Here is a 21,063-nt window from a genome sequence, read left to right on the forward strand (position 1 = left end):
GCAGTGAAAATGTCAACAAATCCGATGAAAAGACCAAAACCAACAAAGTCCGTATCTGAATACTTATTGACTTTCCTACTCTGTGTGTGCTCCAGCTCTTAGCTCCAATCTCATTGGTTCCTATGGAAAATATTACATAAAAATCAGCCTTACTTTTAGTGTCTAGTATTGGTCAAGCTCCAGAAAGCCTGGGGCCGTATTACAGAAACTTCTTAACTTGCCGATCCTGTCTTTAACTGGTAACGGTAATTAGGGTTATTACCTGATTTAGCAAAAAAGTAATTACATATTGTTTCTAAGTCAATGTTCTAACTTAAGAAAAGCATCCTAACTTCCCAAAATCTTAAAGAAACTCTCCTAACTTTACAATAACCGTCCTAACTTTAACTTTTCCACCACTGCTGAAAGGGATGTAGGCCCCGCCTTCTGGAGCCGGCCAGCCAATAGGAGCTCTCCCTGGATTACCCTGCTGTTATAAAGCCTGGGGATGCCAAGGCTGCGGGAGAAGCGTGCACTTTAACCAAAAACACAAGTGAGCCGTGGAAGAGAAGCAGAAACTGACCAAACAAGTTCTCAGCAGGCAGGAAACAGAAGGTGAAGACAAAAGAAGTAGTGATGGAGCACTCCAAGCAGACACAGTACAGCTCAAATGAGAAGAAAGACAGCGGCTCCGTGCTGAACAGACACTTTGACGGGATGGTGAAGCGGTCAGCCGGCGGCACAGCGCGCGCCGCCGCTGCCCAGCCTCCGGGCGCGGAGTCCGGCTCGCACCGGCCGGTGATGGAGAGCTGGAGGGAGGATCGCACCAGGAGCGTGGAGGACAACGAGATGAGCCTGCCGTCCCTGGCCGCAGCTTACACCACCATCCTGCGGGGGCTCGGGGAGGACCCGCAGCGGCAGGGGCTCCTCAAAACTCCCTGGAGGGCAGCCACCGCCATGCAGTTCTTCACCAAGGGCTACCAGGAGAAAATTATCGGTGAGTTTTTGTAAATCCTCAAAGCCGCTCAGAGGCTGTTGGGATTTGTCCTGCGGTCAACAGGTGGCAGGTAAAGGAGAGTCATCAGAAACTCACTTTACTCCCTTTTATAGGCTGATGTGAATGTAGGTGAAAAGAAATTGAGACTATATAAACGATCTGAGGGAAGTGGTGGAATATAAGTATATTTACTCAAATACTGTACTAGAAGTACAGTAGCTACCTCTACTGAGTATTTTCTCATATTACGCTACCCTTATACTTTCCAGTGGGAAATATTGTAGTTTCTCCCCCTATTAAGATTTTACATATCAGTTAATAAAATAATGTAGGCCTGTTATTATAGATAGATAGATAGATGGAGCTTTTACTACTTTGTACAGTAGTGTACATAAAATGGAATAAATAGAATAAGTTAAGTAAACAGAACATAAACAAAGGCAACTAGAAAAAAATATACATTAAACTTCCCATATACATATATAGCCTAAAGTAGATAAAGGTATCTCCATCTCCATCTACAGCATGAAAATCCTGCTTACACAGTGATGGGAAAAAAAAAGTAAAAATACACCTTCACCGGCAGAGGTCTTGCATTCAACATTTTAAGTAAAATAATTTAAATGTACATAAAGTATCAAAAGTAAAAGTACAGTACAGCATTTTATTTTGTCGAGGAGCTAATTTTAACTGTGCCATATGTGTTTGGGTAGTTTACTTGATCGCTTATAGGTTTTAAACATTTTAATCTGCAGATTAATATCTGTCAAATCAATGTAGTGGAGTTAAAAGTACAATTCCCTGGAAGTAAAAGTAGTTAGTTACTTCCCACCCACTGCATTTCAGAGGTGTTGTTCTTCTTAGCCACAAGCTGAACTATACTTCCCCCAAAAACAATGAAACGGGCAAAAATGCGAAACAGGCATCTTTTATTTTGAACATATTTCCTTTCAAATTAAAATTATGCACACTAAACAATTTAAATCTTAAAATGTGATTAAGCAACATTACATCATGTAGAGAGAACATTTTCTCCACAGTTTGACAGATGTGATGCCACATATAGGAGAAAAAGTATTTTAGGAATCCACATACACTTGATTTTACACATTACACATGCACAAACGGGACCTATTATATACACACACAAGCATTAAGTGGAGAGGTGCCAGAGTGACCCATGGGCAGTTCAGGGTCCGATGTCTTACTCAAGGCTGTCTGTATGGGGACTTGAACCTGCGACCCTCCAGTCCCCACAAACTGAGCTACTGCCGCCATATTGTGTCTCTGCTGAAGCTGGAAGATGCTTATAATAAAATTAAATGTTCATACCCATATATCCCATCTATTATGGCTCCTGTTTTATGTCGGTCATCTCGTGTAGAGCTGAAACGATTAATCGATTATTGACTGCAGAAATGAATCTGCAACTAATAATCGATTAATCGTTGAAGTCATTAAGATAAAAATGTTTCTCCAGTGTGAGGATTTGCTGTTTTATTTATATGATTGTAAACGGAATATCTTTGGGTTTTGGGCTGTTAGTCGGACAAAATAAGCAATTTAAAGTCATCACTTTGGGCTTAAGGAAGCATTCTATTTTCTGACATTTTATAGACTAAATGATTAATTGAAGGAAAAATATCCAGACGAATCCATGAAGGAATACTCATTAGTTGCAGCTGTGGCCTTGTGCATCATTTTATTCACATTTCTTTTCAATTCTGCCAAACATAGATTCAGACTTAAAATTAAAATGTGTGTTTGAACAGTTTATAATGATGTTGAGGTTCACATTTTAGCTTAAGCAGCTAAATTCAGCTCTCTGAAACAGGCTTTTCCTGCATGCATCTTGTTGAAAGTCAAGGAAATTAAAATGCCCAATCAGAGGTGTGTTACAGTTGATAAAAACCTGCCCTTCAACTCGTCAAAGCTTCCTTCTTGTTGTTCCTCTGGCTCATGTTTGATCCAGCCAAACCAGCCAGCCTGCTGCTCCAGAGAGTCACATCCATAAAAAAAAAAAAAAGGTTTTTGCTGAGTCACGTGCAGGTCTGGAGGGGTTCGAGCTCATTGTCAGTCCACATGTGCAGGCTTCTCCACGCTACGGCCCGTTGGAGTGGCTGGAGTCAGGGATCCGCCCCCCCCCCCTCTTCTCCGTCTCAGCCTCCTACAGAATTCCATCTGGAGGCAGTTTGTTCGGTTGTGGGGGTTGTTTTGTGCAATGCAAAGCTGTAATGTTAAAGGAAGGAATGCAGTGGATAAATGTAAAGAACACCCAGTGAAAAAAGCTTATGGTGATTCATGATTTCAAACCGGTACGACCTGACCACTCTCCCCTTCTTCTCACCTCTGAACCTCCAAAGATGGACAGCGGTGAAGATATTGATGATGTACGTGTGTGTTTGTTCTGCAGGCAGTGGCGGTTGCTCTGTCTGTCTGTCGATTGGCTGATGCAGGAGACTCCCCTTTGATCTTTTGAAAGCAAAGAACACAAAAACACACATTGCTGGATGTTTGTGGAGAGTTAACGCATTTCTTAGTGGGTGTCACTGTTTTATCAGTGTGTGTTCACGTGTGTGTGTGTGTGTGTGTGTGTGTGTGTGTTTGTCATGTGTTCAGCTTGCACCACAATATGAGCCTAAAATCCTCTTGTTGTCAAGCTCCTGACCAACACAACTGTAAAGAGGAAAAGTAATGCAGAGATTAAACAGGAATTCTGAGCTTGTAATATTACAGGATTACTGATTAAAATGTTCCTCGGTTTAGTGCACACGTTTTTGCTTTTAATTAATACAAATAGTATGTATTAGGGATATCAATATGTCTGTTTTCTATTAATGGTTTAGTCTGTAAAACATAAAATAGTGAAAAACGCTCATTATAGTCCCACAGAATGCAAGTTGACAGATATATATATTCAATTTACTATCATTAGTCATGTTTCCAGCAACATTTTTTATGCGCATTTTGAAATCTCGCATTAGAAAATGTTGATGGAAACGGAAAAATTCAGAAAAAAAACTTTTCGCAAAAAAATGTTGCCGCTCGCTTGAGGTAGTTTTTGCCTTTTTCAAAAAAGAGTTAATGCGCCAAATGAGAGATGGAAACAGCTTTGCCGAATAAGTTGTGACGTAGCTAACATGTAAGTCACATGACTATAGTCCCAGTATCAATTGGATGGGGGAAGGAAAGGGATGCGGGTCCCATCCAGTGAGCCTTACACTTGTGGCACAAGGTGCGTGGTGGAGTTGCGGTGCGCTGTAGCCTGTGCCTCAGCCACGTCGGGTAAATTGACAAATTGGTTCAACAGCTTGAATCGTATGGCCCTGCACACCGCGTATACACAGCGGTGAACGGTCGTCTCGCTGACACCAAATGTCTCTGCCGCAATCCTGTATGCTGCACAGGTGGCCAACTTGTACAATGCTATCGCTCTCCATTTAGCCGAAGAACGTAGCTTCTAAACTCTTTGATTTAGCAAGCCGGTTTGCAATCTACAACCGTGCGTAACGTCAACTTGTGACGAAACTGCGCTTTGCGTAGTGTAGTTTATGCGCTCTCAACCAGTTGATGGAAATACTAATTCACATTTCCTTTTTTTTACGACATTTTTAAAGTTCGCTTAAAATTCGCTTGACAATTAGATGGAAACATGACTAATGAAAACAAAGAAAAACTGCTTTATATATGTGTATATATTATTTTCTAATCCTTATTTTTTAATTCTTATTCAAATAATATTATTGCATATTAGCCTTTTAGCACATCCTCTAGAGAGCAGTGGTTTTCAAAGACTGAGACTGTGGGCCTTACCTCAGACAAAAAGGCCCTTTAGTTTACTTGCTTAGTTTCGCTCAATCCCTGAATGTCTATGGGATCATGATTACGTTATTTGATCCCATAGACACTTAACAATTGAGCCAAGGCAGCATAATATTGCTGTTAGACATAACTTCATACTACACTAAATACATAGAAAAAGGTCTGTCCTAAGACATTTATTAGTTTCTGACTCTGGGAAAATCAGTACCTCTGAACTATCTCTTTAAAGGGCCCATATTATGACCATTTTCAGTTTCCTACTTGTATTTTTGGTTTCTACTAAAAAATGTTTACATGCTTTAAGTTAAAAAAACACTTTATTTTTCTCATACTGTCTGTCTGAATATACATGTATTCTCCTTCTGTCTGAAACACTCCGTTTTAGCTCCTGTCTGTTTAAGCCCCCCTCCCGAAAAACCCTCTAAACTTCACCCAGCTTTTAGTCCTGTGATTGGATGTGTCTTACTGCAATGCTCTCTGGGACTTGTGGTTGACTTCTCTCCTAAAGTCATATATTGTATCTTTCAGTGCAGTTTCTTATTGTTTATTCTGAGGATTGAACCAATATCCCATCAAAGGCAAATGTTTGATTTTGGACGATGTAATAAAATGTATGTGACTGCATGAACCCTGGCAGCCTGATATGACCATACTCTCAATGCTAATGCTACTGTGCTCATGTGCATAAATATGGCCAACAGTTTTCCAGGCAATGGCCCAGAGCATAAAGAATAATTGCCATGAAACCTCATGCATATATTCATGTTTCCCCTCAAAATGAATTGTAATATCTTGGGTGACTTTTTTTGTTGACTGGTTTATGAGCACCTCTTGGACTAGGCATTCAACGGTATACGTTTTTAATTGAAACTTGAAACTAGGGCTGGGTATCGCCATTGAGTATACCAATTTCAATTCAATTTCCAATTTGTTTTAATTTTGATTTCATATCTATTTGATTCAATATCAATTCGATTTCAATATCGATTCAATTAGGAATATTTCAGTTACCAATTTAGCTTGGATACGAATACGTTTTCTCAGAAAACTAATGCTGTATATTGTACCAGGAACCCTCTAACCTGGTGAGTTATTACAAATATTAAAGTTTACATAAAAAATGGAAATTAATGTACTTTTTATTTAACATGAACACAATACAGTCTACTCTACAGTCAGGGATTGAGTGACCAGAAACCTTTGTACAAGACCTTTCTTTAGTGCAGAGGTGGTATAAAGCCAAACATCCCTCAAATGGCCATGTCAGTTTTTCCTTTGCCAAAATGTAGCCTTATTTTGGAGCGTTATTTAGCCCCCTTCCTGACAAGCTAGCATGATGTGGTAGTTACCAATGGATCATAGCAGCGACTAACTCAGTGTGTACATTTTTATATGAAATAAGACTCTGCAAGCTGCTGCACCCAACACCTGTTTTGAAAGACTGACAGCTGATCATCAGCTGATTTTGTGGTTGTCTAGCAACAAATACACAAAAAGCCCTTTGTAGCCTCCAACTTAAGGCAGCACAGAGCACTAGGGAGTCTTCAGATTTAGTCAATACATTTTTTAATTTCCTGAAACTCAGCAGATCTGAAAACAGCATGAACACAGAATATTATGGGATATGAAAAACTGGGAAATTAACAACAGATTGTGTACATTTGTGTGTGTTTAAAGGCAGGGATGTAAAGGGGTGAGTCATAAATACAGCCCAGGGTTAAGACTATGTATAGAAAGTGTGTGTGTGTGTGTGTGTGTGTGTGTTTTCATCGTCACACACACTTCTGGCTGCCTGAACAATAAATGAATAACCTTGTTTATTCAGTCATTCACTCCACCGTTTCCTGTTTCATTCAGAACGTGTCAACATGTGGCCTGTGTGTTTGGGTGTGTGGTACCCATTCACACACACACACACACACACACACACACACACACACACACACAAGGCATCACTATTGAATGTAGAGCTGATGATGAGTAAGACTGTCATTACCTGATAACTGTCTCGTCTTTCTGTCACCCAGGGCGTCCGAACCGGCAGTCTTCACCAGCTGCCCTTTATTTAGTTAAGGTTGACTTAATGTTATGTTCCTTCAGCGTGTGTGTGTATGTGTGTGTGTGTGATGCAACTTTAACTGAGGGTGTAAAAAGCTGTAATGAGAGGGAGTATAATTCCTCCTTAATATTATAACGTTTTAGTACACTACCTGCTCAGCAGCAAACAGCAGCCAGTTCCTGTGGAATTGTGAATTGGATTGTGTAGCCTTTATTTATATGCACCACTGTGCCTGCAGCTTTACAGGACAGTTAACATGGCTGTATACTGTATTTAATGGCATCTAATTACATTTGAAGAACCAGGCTAAATGTGCATTATTTACCGGTTTATATCATAATTTAAAGCATTTTAAATGTTAAAGTGTGCTGCAACTAGGATGTGCTAGGCAACAGCTAACATCATAACAGCAACAGCAACAACAAGTGTAAGGGCCCTATCTTGCACCCGGCGCAGGGCAAAGCCCGACGCAAGTGTCTTTGTGAGTTTAAGACCAACACAGTTGTCAATGTCCCGTCCAGCGCCCACGTCGTTTAAATAGCAAATGCACTTGTGCCCATCTTTGCGCCCATGGGTGTGCTGGTCTTACAGGGAGGTGTGTTCAGGTAAATTCTTGACGTATTGCTATCTTGAGGCAGTGGGAAGTGATCACACCATTGACCAAACCTGGTCTAAAGTCAGTAGCGCAGCATTTCATTGTTATTTTAACAGCGCATTAGTAAAATGTGCCTAGGCTCGTGCACAGCGCAGCAGCACACAAACATGCAAAAGATTACATATAAAAATATTATGGTGCAAATTCGCCATCATAATAGCAATGCGCCAAGGTACAAACGCGCCTGGCTTTTAAAGGGAATGGGAGATGACACTCTGATTGGTTTATTGCAAAAACACACCTATGAATTAATGAAGACACTTAAGTACAACCCTTTTGAACCATGCGCCCGGCACACAGAAACCTTTTTTCCGCCGTCAAACTAGCAAAAGTGGATTTGGACACGCCCTAAACGCACCTGTGCCATGCGCTTCACATTGTGTGCTTAGATCGTTAAAATAGGGCCCAGAGCCCAGAGTTTAGTTGCATGGCGGCTATATTCTCGCATTGCCAGACAGCGATGCAGAGGAGGGTCTGGCTAGTCCACACAGCATTGCGGGATGGGAGAAAAACGTGCTCTGGTTTAATGGCATTTCTTTAAAACAAGCACAATAGTCTTGGTCGGCGGTAAGCACCGTACAGAGCAACGTCGCCGCTGCAAGATAGACTCGGGAAGGAACTTGTTTTGGTGGAACGTGTGTACGTTCAAAAGTTGTTTTAGTCGTGCAACAGAAAACTCAGATTGGACACCGGCACCGGAGCAATCCCGGAAGTGGAACGTCGAGGATATACAGTAGACTATGGCGGCCAGGAACTGCAACTATCAGAACAATCAGTGGAAATATTTACCAGAGTAAATGGAGCTAAAATTAATACTGATAAATCTGAGCCCTAACCAACGTCCAACCAACCAGAAAACACAGTTAAAAGTCCCAAATAAGATCAAGAGACATCACGAAACAAAACGTGTGTGTGTGGTGGTGGGAAAGATCTTCCTGATGACGGGTGCTATGGCATCGTGACTCACAATGCGTCATAATCAGACAAACAAAAAAGGATAAAAATTTTTAAAAAAAGAGACATCTGAATGTGTTAAATGATCTGCTGCCCTGTTTACACACACACACACACACACACACACACACACACACACACACACACACACACACACACACACACACACACACACACACACACACAGTCGTTCAATAAGCTGCAGAGACTGAAGCAACAAGTCTGTTGTTTCTGTGAACTGCCCGCCCTCGTTCTTTTGAACAGATTGCCAGTCAGGAAATTAAAAAATGCCGCAGTGAGAGCGAGAGGCGCCTGCGTCGTCACAAACAGATAAAGCGGTTTATTGAACCCCCGGCAACTGAAAAAAGCAATAAAGCAACAACAGGAAGGAGCGTATGGAAGCAGAGCTATAATTAGACTTTGGTGTTTGCCAGAGAGAAAACCGGGAAAGTCGATGATAAAATGAGGCGGATCAACGGTGGAGGTGAACCGGATGTCCCTGCTGGTTTCCAGGAGTGACACAGGACAGTTTTTATACACTTTAAAATATCCAGAGATAAACTCTTGCAAAATACAGAAAATAAGGCACAAATAATAAAACAGCTTTATAGTAAATAAACAACCTCCAATGAATCTGTAAATGATTCCACACACTTAAACTGATTAAAAATAGATATTCATTAAATACTATTATTCAATTAAAATGCAGTAATTGCTCAATAAATTGATGAAAAGTCAATATACAATAATAAAAAAAAAAAAGATTGAATGAATGAATATATCCAGCAGATGGACTTATTGTGAAATTAATTAATATACAGAAAGATAGTTAAGCCGCCTACACATGATCCACGGTAAAACCGCACTGCGCTGGCCGAGAGTGGTGCCTCCCAACTAGGCGCAGCGCTACCCCTGGCGTCACGCACCGCTCAAAGTTCGAAATTATTTCAACTTTGACCTAGTTGCCGCTGACCTTTCAAGGTGCAACCAATTCCAGAATGTTCCTGCGCTGCGCTTTGCCTCTCTGCTCTGTGCCCTACCTCGCGCTTATGCCGCTAATCATGTGTAGGCGGCTTTAGGGTGGTAGCTAATTACGTAAATCTGTAAATAAATACTTTTTTGGTAGTTACAGATTCTTCTTTATTCGTTTCATCTCTCCTCCATGTTTTCTTCTCAGCAGACGTGCTGAATGACGCCATCTTCGACGAAGACCACGACGAGATGGTGATCGTCAAAGACATCGACATGTTCTCCATGTGTGAACATCACCTGGTGCCCATCTTCGGCAGGGTGAGCACAGACAGCTCTTCCTCCTCGGAAGAAGCTGGTAGTTTTTCATTTAAATTTGTAGATCATTTAGTACGAATGTTAAAGAGCTCATATTATGCTTTTTGGCATTTTCCCTTTCCTTTATTGTGTTATGTATCTTTTTTGTACACGTTATAGGTTTACAAAGTGAAAAAGCCCAAAGTCCACCCCAAAGGGACTTACCATCTCCAACAGAAAACACTGTTCACAAACTGCTCCAAACAGCTCTATTGTAGTCCAGCCTTTACTTCAGAGACAAACGTGCTTCACTTTGTAACACACGTTATAATGCTCGCCTAGCTGCTAGCGTGGCACGCCCTCATACTCTGCTTCTGACTGGCTAGTAGTCCTTACCTAGCTACTGCTCATGTGCGACTCCCAACAAAGATGGAACAGAAGTGAGATGTCTCACTCTGTAGCTAAAACAGAGAGTTCAACACACAGGGTGAAAAGAGGAGCTGCAGCGATGTGCAGTACAACAAAAATATGGTGTTTTTTGAAAATTAAACCATGTAAACCTATTCTGATATAACCTCAAAATACAATTATGAACCTGAAAATTATCATAATATGAGCACTTTAATATCACACTAGTCTGAGGATGCTCATTCTGAATCAGTCTGTCAGGGTTTCCGCAGGGTCTTAAAAAGTTTAAAATTTCAAAATCTAAATTTTAGGCCTTAAAAGGTTTTGTGTTCCAGGTCTTGAATTCTAAACTGGTCTTGATTTTCCTACGTCCATGTAACGCTTCCCTTTAATGCTCATTGAAATGCACCGACAGCGCAGTTTTCATTTTTATTTCGCTAGTCAAGTAATAATTTGCTGTATTATGACTACAAATGAGACCAACATGCAACTTCTATTAAAGCCAATGTTAACACCAGTCCTATAATGCAAATGAGGAAATCGGGGGGATACGTTTCAGACGATGTTTCCGGACTCTGACATCTGAAGTTGTTTTTTTTTATGTTGTGATATGGGTCTTAAATTTTATTCATAATGGTCTTAAAAAGGTCTTAAAAAGACTTAAATTTGACTTGGTGAAACCTGCAGAAACCATGGTCCGTCTGTCCAGCAGATTTGTTGGACAACTACATGTCAGAGTTGTGAACATTCGTGATCCCCAGAGGAACAGCCGAGTCGCTTTGCTTTTTGATAAAATCAATGAAGGGTATTTTTTTTCCCTTACAGGAAGCTGCAAATATGTATAATTTAATACAAAAAACATTGTCACACAAACATGGTAAGAGATGCGTGTCTTGAAAAAAACATTTATCTGGAGGCCACTGGTCTGACCAGCAGAGAGCATGAGAAACAATCAGATTAGCTGAGATCTGTTTATCCTGCCTTCATTTTGTCTGTTTTAGCCTCCACCTCCCTGCTGCTTTCACATCATTACTCTCCACTAAGAAACTCGATTGGCCTCTTCCCTCTTTCTGATTCTCTGTCCGTTGTTTCCCTCCACTGTCAGCCGCAGGTGCATGTGGTTTAAGACAATAGGGACTGGCAGCTGATCCTTTTCTACCGCTGTAAATTGGCTCTGATGACAGCAGTGAATCACACAAACACTTACCACACCTCCTGTGTTTGTGTGTGAGTGTGTGTGTGTGTGTGTTTTTCAGGTGGCCATCAGGTGGCTGTTTATGTCCCTAAACCTCTTCCCTTCCTCCCCTCTTGTCATCGTCAGCAGCGTTGCCTCTTATCCAGCCTCTCTCATCTCTCTCTCATCTGTCTGTCTGTCTGTCTGTTGTGTCTCTCAGTGACTCACCACCTCCTCCTCCTCTTCCTTCATTATTGGTCAGATGGTTTGCAGGTAGTCCCTGGCTGTTTGATAAATTGTCTCAATGTCTGCAACACAAGAGCAGTTTATCACTATCTGTATCCACACCTGAAGAGAAAATACACTGCAACAATTTCAGTCAAATCATTTGGTCTCATATTAGGCCTTTAAAAGTCCCCTAAAATGGTATCATTACTTCGTCGATGTGATGTATTTCTTATTGAAACTGGTCACTCTTTTTTTTTTTTTTTTTTTTTTTTACAGAATAGCTAGGTGAGAAAGGGGAGAAGACATGTAGGAAATTGTCACAGGTCAGATTCAAACTTTGGACCTCTGCGTCGAGGCATAAACATGTGCGCCTGCTATACCACTAAGTCAACCCGGCCACACAAGGCGAACCGAACGGCTTCTAGAGAGAAAGGCAGTTTGAGGGGTTTTGATCCCTACTTTGAGTCTGTCCGTGGACATTTGTTTCATGTTGTCCCCAATCTCTTTTCGGTCATTGCCTGCCCCAAATAATATACAAACAAATATTTAGATATAAATAAGAAAGGCAGGGAAAAATGTAAATCTAAAATACCCATTTCTTGTCTTTAAAGGTCCAATATGTAATATATTTATTGTAATAAATCCAAAAATTAGGTCCAATGCGTCATCAGATATTAAGGACACACGCTAAGTTGAAATACTATCTTTTCTGACAACAATGCTAATGCCAGTATTTTCTCCTTTTGAAATTTCCGTTCCGTGACGGAATTTCTGTTTGTGTTTTGGCCTGTGTTGTTATCAACTGCCCAGTTTGACAGCCAGGCCGGGTTGCCAGCGTAAACGTAAAAAACGTAAACCCAGCGCGCTACAGCTGTAACGTTAGTACAGCCATGAAAGCAGCAAACAAACGGAGAGGATCAACGAAGATAGATTCTACCCGACCAAAAAAAAACGGCATGTTTCTAACAGTTGTGTGACCAGAGACGTAACAAACCCTGGGTAAATATTGGAGATGTATTTGAGTTGGCTAATTTCCTCCTGAACAGGTAAGCATTAGCTTCAGGCTAATTTATCACGGCTACAAGGGACGGGCATTATATGTCATTTCAACTTTTGTGTACTCACATTTAATTATATAGCTAGAGTTCCTCGCAATTCTCGAGTTACTCGCAAAAACAAATTGAGACACAGCCAGTAGAGGGATCCTGACTGGTCCTGGCTAACGCCGCCATGCTAACCCTGCTAACTGCTAATGTTACCGGAGGACCAGGCAAGCGGGCCACGGTTGTTTACAATGTGTAGTTCAGCGGCTGTAGCCGACAAAGGTGAGTTATTTTAAGCCAAGAGAGGGGGACTGTGAATCGGGAAGAGAGGACTGTGAGTTTGCAGTGTGTTTAACGATTGTTCCCGTAATTCTAAGCCAATAAAGTGTGTTCAGTCGGGTGGAGAGGTCGGCAAGTTAGTGGTATTTTTAGCGGTTCCTGCCATAATTCTAAGCCGAAGAAGTGTGTCTGTCCGTCGGGTGGAGAGGACGGCAAGGTTGTTGTGTTTTTTTGCGGTTCCTACCGTAATTCTAAGCCGAAACAGTGTGTCTGTCAGTGGGGTACAGAGCTCCGCGTGAGCACGGGCTTCTATGACTGTCAATATAGTCAGCATATAACGTTAGCTTCTCCGCTGTGCTGTGAAGTTATGTCTGGCTATGTGAGACAAGCGTCTAGCAACATTTTTGTGGACTCTGCGGTCTCAGCCTGGAACCCTCCGTGAACTTCGAGTCTGAGGAGGAGGGGGCGGGGGAGACGACTCTCTCCAGTATTTTGAATTTGTACTGCAGTAACTATTTTAAACATTAACTGTCAGTATTACATATTGCACCTTTAAGTAATATTTTCTGACTCACTAGTGGTTCGGTCTTTTGTGAGACGAAACTTTAATCCACAAGACTTTGTTTAAATTGACAATTGCAAGTCACAAGTGTGAATAACATTCTGCACACACATCCAAAGTATTTTCCATTTGATAGAATGATGCAGTCATTAAAAACACGGGTTAAAATATTTCATATACACTGAGTTTATGTCCTAAATTTAAAGCAACAAAAAACTACACAAGAGGGAAGAGGAACTCTCACACAGGCACACAGCCCAGACATCATCACCTTATAAAGTTATGGTTAATATTATAGCAAACAGTTGCCTATTACACATCTGTAAGACCCAGAGCAACATTAGCATTCATTTAGAGTCATATTCACTCACTGTTAGTGAGTTACTATCCACCAACTCTTGTCTGTCTCCCGTGTGATGATGGACAGGTCATGTACAGTTTATCAGAGCTTAGTTTGCTGTAAACGAACTGTAAATGTGCCGTAAAACCAAACCTATGAACTAAAAGTGGCTTAAATGAAAGATTCCTCTTATTCTTTATTATGTATTTATTTATGTTGAACCTGGCCCCATCGTCACTGCCAGCATGTGCCGGTAAACATGAATAACGTGAGCAGATAAGTGAAAAAGCAGCCGTCACAGTTGGTCTGTTTGATGTCGATATGTCAGGCCGCTCCAGCAGAGAAGTAGGAAACTGGAAGAAAAACAGATCTTTGCACGCTTGTTGCCGCTGCCCTTTCTCTCCTCCCATCAACAAATTGCGTCTGACATTTGAGTGGAGCCCGTTTGTGCGTATCGTATGTGCGTCAGGCGTTTGTGTGTAAGAGAATTAGAGCCTGCAGACATCCTCAGCAGTGATTCTCCAGCTGATGACTCTTGTCTCTTCCTTCCATCATCTGTTGTTCATCCACTAGCTTGGCTCTCGCCTTTTGTTGCCGTGTTTTTCTGCTGCCTCTGCCTATTGCTCATTATAAAACAAATGTGTGTTTTACTTCACCTCAGCGATTATTTTACACAACACAAGCTACTAACTTAAAGTATTCCTAATGGGAAACCTCTGGTTTCCCAGGAAAACCACTTGTTGTATTTTAGTGGAATTTCCCTTAAAGTAAAAGGCAGGCGGAGGTTCAAGTGAATTAAGTTCTGTGTAACAGTTAAAACAATTTAACTCACAAACTAACTCAAAAGTTAAGTTGGAGGAGGAAAACATGATGGAGTTATCATGTTGATGTGAAATAAAGAATCCTCTGGGGACCATGAATGTCAGGATATTTTACATCAGTTTCATTTAGAATATTGTTATTTTATGTACAAAAATCTCTTTCATTTACAAAAACAAGCCCAAAAATGAGTAGCAGCGGTGTGCACATTCATCTGCTCCCATGAACTCCTGCATCCACCCATCTCGCCTCCAGCAGTGATTCTGGTTAACATTTTATCTGAGCTTGGATCAGATCAAATTCAAAACAACTGAGTTTGTTGCACAACAAGTCCTTTATCCTTAAGTGAAAACAGGATTAACTACAGTAGTATAAAATGTCTGATATTGAATTTGCTCACTATGTGCAGGTTCACATCGGTTACCTGCCCAACAAGAGAGTCCTGGGCCTCAGTAAGCTGGCCAGGTGAGTACATTTACTCTAATTATGTGTGTGTGTGTGTGTGTGTGTGTGTGTGTGTGTGTGTGTGTGTGTGTGTGTGTGTGATAGACACTGAGAGCTAGTGTGTATTTAAGCTGATTATTAAAAAGGTGTGTGTTTGTGTGCGCACTAGTGTTGAATCTGATCCCACTGACCCCAATACCTTTAGGCTTATCACACTAACACCCCTTACTAACCCAGTACTTGACATAGAACACTCATGTTATGATGAGAACAGCTAAACCATTCACACTTTTTAAGACAAAAAAAAAAGCTCCTGCTGTAGCTTGTCGCTTCAGCTACACACTGGGTGGCAACAATTAAAACGTATAACATTTAGTTTCTACACTTTTTGATCTGAGAGAAAGCAAGGAAACACTGCAGGGCTATAGGAGGGTTTCAACAGAAATTCTGGTTTCATACAACTCGGGTCTTATTTTCATAGTTTTTTTGGCTGAGATCTGGCAGCATGAAAGAAGGCAAACGGTGAAATGATCACCCAAACTCCCATCACAGTTTACAGACTGACCTCCTGCTTCAACCTGCTGTACGTCCTGCACACTGAGGGATAATTAGAGACATTTCCAGTACGCTCGCTTTCAGTTTGACTTCCAAATAAATCGGTTCACATAATCTGGATAAATTGTTGGCTTGTTCACGACCTGTTTGACCGTCTCGCTGCTCGTGCTTCTTGCCCCGTCTTGAATCTTTCCTTTAAAGAGCTCATATTATGCTTTTTGGCTTTTTCCCTTTCCTTTATTGTGTTATATATCTTTTTTGTACACGTTAAAGGTTTACAAAGTGAAAAAGCTCAAAGTCCACCCCAAAGGGACTTACCATCTCCAACAGAAAACACTGTTCACAAACTGCTCCAAACAGCTCTATTGTAGTCCAGCCTTTACTTCTGTGACGAACGTACATCACTTTGTAACACACATTAAAATGCTAGCCTAGCTGCTAGCGTGGCACGCCCTCATACTCTGCTTCTGACTGGCTAGTAGTCCTTACATAGCTACTGCGCATGTGCGACTCCCAACAAAGATGGAATAGAAGTGTGGTGCCTCACTCTGTAGCTAAAACAGAGAGCTCAACACACAGGGTGAAAAGAGGAGCAGCAGCAATGTGTAGTACAACAAAAAGATGATGCTTTTTGAAAATGAAACCATGTAAACCTATTCTGGTATAACCACTAAATAATGAACCTGAAAATGAGCATAATATGAGCTCTTTAAGATTAGTAGAGAATATACGTATGTAGAATTTCATGTTGTGAAGAGCCTCATAATCTCTTTCGCGTCTTTACAAATGTGTAAACATAAATACCTAAGTCACAATGCAGTCTGCATGGAGTGCTGCTCGGGTGTGTAGAGAGAGTGTCCCTCCGGTGCTCTTCAGCTTCGGGATCCAAGTTAAAAAGGGTTGAAAGAAACTGAGGCACTCGAGGGTAAAGTTTAAAAACCCTTAATATATTCTTGGCTAAATCATTAAAACTTGACAATGCGTTTCGGCCATTTAGGCCTTCATCAGGGCAAGTATAAGTACAAGTACGTATGAGTACTGAAAGTATTTTCAGGGTTTCGAGAATAGTCGCACAAAAATGGCTCGCTAGCGCCCCCTACAAAGTTAAAATAATTGAGCCCCTGCAGTACGTTAAACGTAGACTCACGAAACTTGGTACACATATGTAGCATGTGAAGACGTACAAAAAATGTCATTAGAGCCATACCCTAAACCCAACAGGAAGTCCGCCATTTTGAATTCAAAGTTCGAAATTAGTGCGATTTGGGCCATTTCCACGTCGTACTTTAACGAACTCCTCCTAGAGAGTTCATCCGATCAACTTCAAATTTGGTCTGTGCCATCTTAAGACGTTAACGATGAAAAGTTGTTAAAAGAAAAACTTTTCGTCATAGGGCATGGCCATGGCGGGGCGACCATTTTGAGTGTTTGGCCACCGAAACAGGAAGTGGGTGTAACTTGAGTGTACATTGTCCAACTGGCTCGAAACTTTTCATGATTCATAAGACTCTAACTCTGAGGACATTTACCGGACAAAATTGACTCAAAGTCATAGCGCCCCCTAGTGGCCCAAAACTATACGTGCTATACTTTAACGAACTCCTCCTAGATATTTCATCCGATGGACTTCAGATTTGGTCTGTGCCATCTCAACACATTAAAGATGAAAAGTTATTAAAAGAAAAACTTTTCGTCAAACGGTGTGGGCCTTAAATGACAAACATCATCCGATTTACATGAAACTTATAATGTGTGGTCGACATGTGATACTGAGCCGCCCCCTATACTTTAACCGCGCCCACTTACTCAGGCCACGCCCCCTTTCATAACATTTGAACCGTTTAAGGTAGAGTCTTGTGTGAGGTGTCATTGAACTCAGCAGAGTTCCTTCTTCATTGGTGATGGTTTGGCCCGCCCCCTATGCTTAAGCCACACCCCCTTTCATAACATTTGAACCGTTTAAGGTAGACCCTTGTGTGAGGTATCATTGAACTCAGCAGAGACTTCCTTCTTCATTGGTGATGGTTTGGCCCACCCCTTATGTTTAAGCCACGCCCCCTTTCATAAATGCTGACCCATCTAAGGTAGAGTCTTGTGTGAGGTATCATTGAACTCAGAAGAGAGTTCCTTTGTAATTGGTGATGGTTTGACTCGACCCCTATAATTTAGCCACGCCCCTTTTCACAGCTAATGAACTGTATGACGTAGAGTCTTGTGTGAGGTATCGTTGAACTCAGCAGGGAGTTCCCTTTTCATTGGTGATGATTTGCGATGTCTGAGTGCCGCGCAAATGCACGGTCGCAAAGAGCGGCGTCGCCAGTAACCCCGACGTGCGCAGAGGCGCGAGGGCCCGTCCATCGCTGCTTGCAACTTTAATTGCATTTTGTGTCTGTTAATATATAAAAGTCTTGGTATGTAATGTTCATTTTAACCAAATCTATACGAGAACTGATATTGAGATAAGGGATCAAGTTCCATCTACTGATATCTGTTATAATTTCTTTTTTGAGAGGGCCATAGTTAATTTCTTCTAGTTTTGATATGTTTAAAGGTAGGATAATTCCTAAATATTTTATAGAATTTTTGTTCTAGTCTAGGTGGTACCTGGAGCGAAGACATTGAGGGAGATCAAAATGGAAACTAAGAACCTGAGTTTTTTTCTTATTTAATTTATATCCTGAGTATGACCCATATTCATCTAAAACAGACATCAACGCTGGCAGAGATTCTGTTGGGTTTGAAAAGCTAACAAGCACATCATCTGCGAACAGGGCCAGCTTTTGTTCACCTGCTGCCATATTGATACCTGTGATCTTGTTTTGCCTAGTCCATTGTGCCAGTGGCTCAATACAAATTGCAAATAGAATTGGACTTATAATTATTAATAATTACTTCATTGAAGCCGAACTTCTCCATAACGTTGAATTGATTGAAATTGCCATCTGACCAAGTACGCCTTTTCCGCGTCTAAATTAACCAACATGGCCTGTATTTTATTTTGATTTATATGTCTGATAATTTGTAGAGATTTTCTAATATTATCATGTGTCTGACGTGCAAGAACAAAGCCTGTTTGATCCATATTGATTATTTGGGGTAAAATTTTCTCAAGTCTTTTCGTGATAATTGAAGTAAATAATTTATAGTCTAAATTAAGCACACTAATTGGTCTGTAGATTGCGCAGTCTAAAAAACTTTACCCTCTTAAGGGCCTCAGTTTCCTTCAACCCTTTCACAAAATCCTAAGTATCTTATACAACCCCCCCAACACACACACACACACACACACACACACACACACACACACACACACACACACACACACACACACACACACAGTTTATTTAATATAGCCCCTTTTACAGATAGTCACAAAGTGAGTCAAAGAGGAAAAAAAAACTGTTAAAAATAAGACCCAATAAAAGTAAAATGAACAAGCAAAAAAGAAAAAGAAAACAATGGAAATTAAAATGTAAAACTTAAAAACAAAGTTACAAACATGAGACAAAAGACAGTCTAAACAGGTGAGTCTTCAGTTGCTTTTTAAAAGCGCCAACAGAGACTACAGGTCATATGACACACACAGGTTCATGTTAATATGCACGTAAGGAGGGAACGCACCAGGCAGGAACAGGTGTGGAAATACAATGTAATATTTCTGTTAACAAAACAAAATTCATCTGCAACTTCTTTTTCCTGTCACACCTTCACATCAAAGGTCCACACTAGGACTGGGTGAAGGACATTTTCATCTTTGAAGCAGCTTTTTTCCTATTTTTGTCCTCTTGCCTTTCCTTAATGTATGTACAGCATGCCCTGCCTCCCCTCGTGCTGCACATTTGGTCTTGTGACATTTTCTCGGAGGTGGATGAGGTCGGATTTGTCCGAAGTGGTTTTGCTCACAGAGAAGAGCAACAGGTCGGAGGTGAAGACTGGGTCCTTTCTGCAGATCTCTTCATTTTTCCTCTGCTCCCTCGTCAGACCAGAAATGGCGTTGTTTTTATTTTGGTGCCTTCACATGGGGGTGGGTTTACATTGTTTGCGGAAAAAAAACGTCCACACGAGCGACCTCAGTTCATGAGATGTGACATAAGCTGACATTTAAAAAGATGGGGGAGTTCAATGAAGTTAAAGTAGCTGTACTTAGAAAAATACTACACTTTGCACCAGTCTTGTATAAAGTACTTGAAAGCAATACTTGAGTAACAGTACAAGTATCTTACCAGAAAATTACTTAAAGTCACCTTTTAGAATATTACTTAAATTAAAGTATCTGATATTTACTGCACTTGAGTATCAAAAGTAATTTTCTGATATTAAAGAGGCGCTATGCAGTTTTGGCCATTTCTTCGCTGTTTTCTCTCTTTTTGCTCGCAGGTTTCTCTATAGAGCTCCCCCTACAGCTTCAGAATAGATATTTGGCAACTCCTACGTTTACTTGTGTCTGACTCCTCGCTCGGTCAGTCTGCTGTTTCCTCTTTCTCTGTTCCTCCGACAATGCTTTCCTAGTTTTCTGCTTCTTTTTTGTCTACCTGATATCACGGGATACTTCCTGATGCAAGGGTGGTTTTTCCGCTCACAGGCGCTAGGGGGAAACAAGACGACCACCATTCAACCTGAAAAAAAGTCATAATCATTCCAATGACTCCGAAGCTGTTCAGTTAAGGTAAATTAAGCTAAAAAAAAACTGCATAGTTCCCCTTTAAATGTACTTAATTATTAGAAGTAAAACAAAACTTTGATCGTGGGATTTATGGCCAAACGTGTGGCATCACTATCTTAGCACCACCTAGAGGTTAAATTGGGCCGGAGCCCTCCGGAGCGCAGCTCCGCCTCCTCAGGTCCACAATACACCCTGCCGGAGCTCAGCTCCATCTCCTTTAGCCCCGAATGTTTTGAGTGTAGCCCTGAATGTATTTTTGAAAAGTTGACTGACAAATATGAAACCGGACGTCGCTTAGTGTCCACTCTCGCAGTAAAAAGCTGTGCAGCTTCAGGTTTATGGACGCGCTCTGCTGTCGACATGCTGCGGCAGATGTGACGCGTTTGTGCTCCCTGTACTTCTGCCGTAGTTTCGGTTTTCCACCTCCGATGCAAAGCAGCGTACAGCCACTTCCCTAAACTTTGTCTCATTCAGAGACCAGAGTCTCAAACGGGACTCTGTGTCTGTCAGAAGGTCTGAGATCTACCGTATCAGCAGAGCAATCACGTACTGCACAGCAGGCTATGGTGCAGGTGGATTATTTTCTGAAATATAGTGACTTTATTCTTGTAATAGCCAATTCTAACTTTATTTTTCACAAAATATCACGACTCCTCCAAATCTTAGAGAACACAGATGGGATGGGATGAGTTATTTTTTGAATGTGCACAAAGTTTTGGACATGAACAGAAGTCTTGCTCAAACACCTGAAATATTAGCCTACAGTCCAGGGGGTTATTAATAAATTAAAATGAATAATGTGTCATTGAGATGAAT

The 21,063-nt window shown here is 41.1% G+C and overlaps 1 protein-coding gene across 2 annotated transcripts in view; it reads left to right on the forward strand.

Annotated features, from left to right (window-relative positions):
* The first annotated feature begins 481 nt into the window (after positions 1-481).
* The window catches only part of gch1 (GTP cyclohydrolase 1), a 25,310-nt gene continuing 4,728 nt past the window's right edge, over positions 482-21,063 (forward strand). Inside the window, exons 1-3 of one of the 2 annotated variants that reach the window (XM_078253987.1) lie at positions 482-976; positions 9,644-9,756; positions 14,995-15,050. In XM_078253987.1, the coding sequence (XP_078110113.1) occupies positions 616-976; positions 9,644-9,756; positions 14,995-15,050 (530 nt within the window). In that variant the 5' untranslated portion in view covers positions 482-615. The remainder of the gene's footprint in view (positions 977-9,643; positions 9,757-14,994; positions 15,051-21,063) is intronic. The other variant, XM_078253995.1, reaches the window with a different exon arrangement.

The sequence above is a fragment of the Sander vitreus genome, chromosome 1 (genome assembly GCF_031162955.1).
Source record: "Sander vitreus isolate 19-12246 chromosome 1, sanVit1, whole genome shotgun sequence".
Classification (NCBI taxonomy): Eukaryota; Metazoa; Chordata; class Actinopteri; order Perciformes; family Percidae; genus Sander; species Sander vitreus.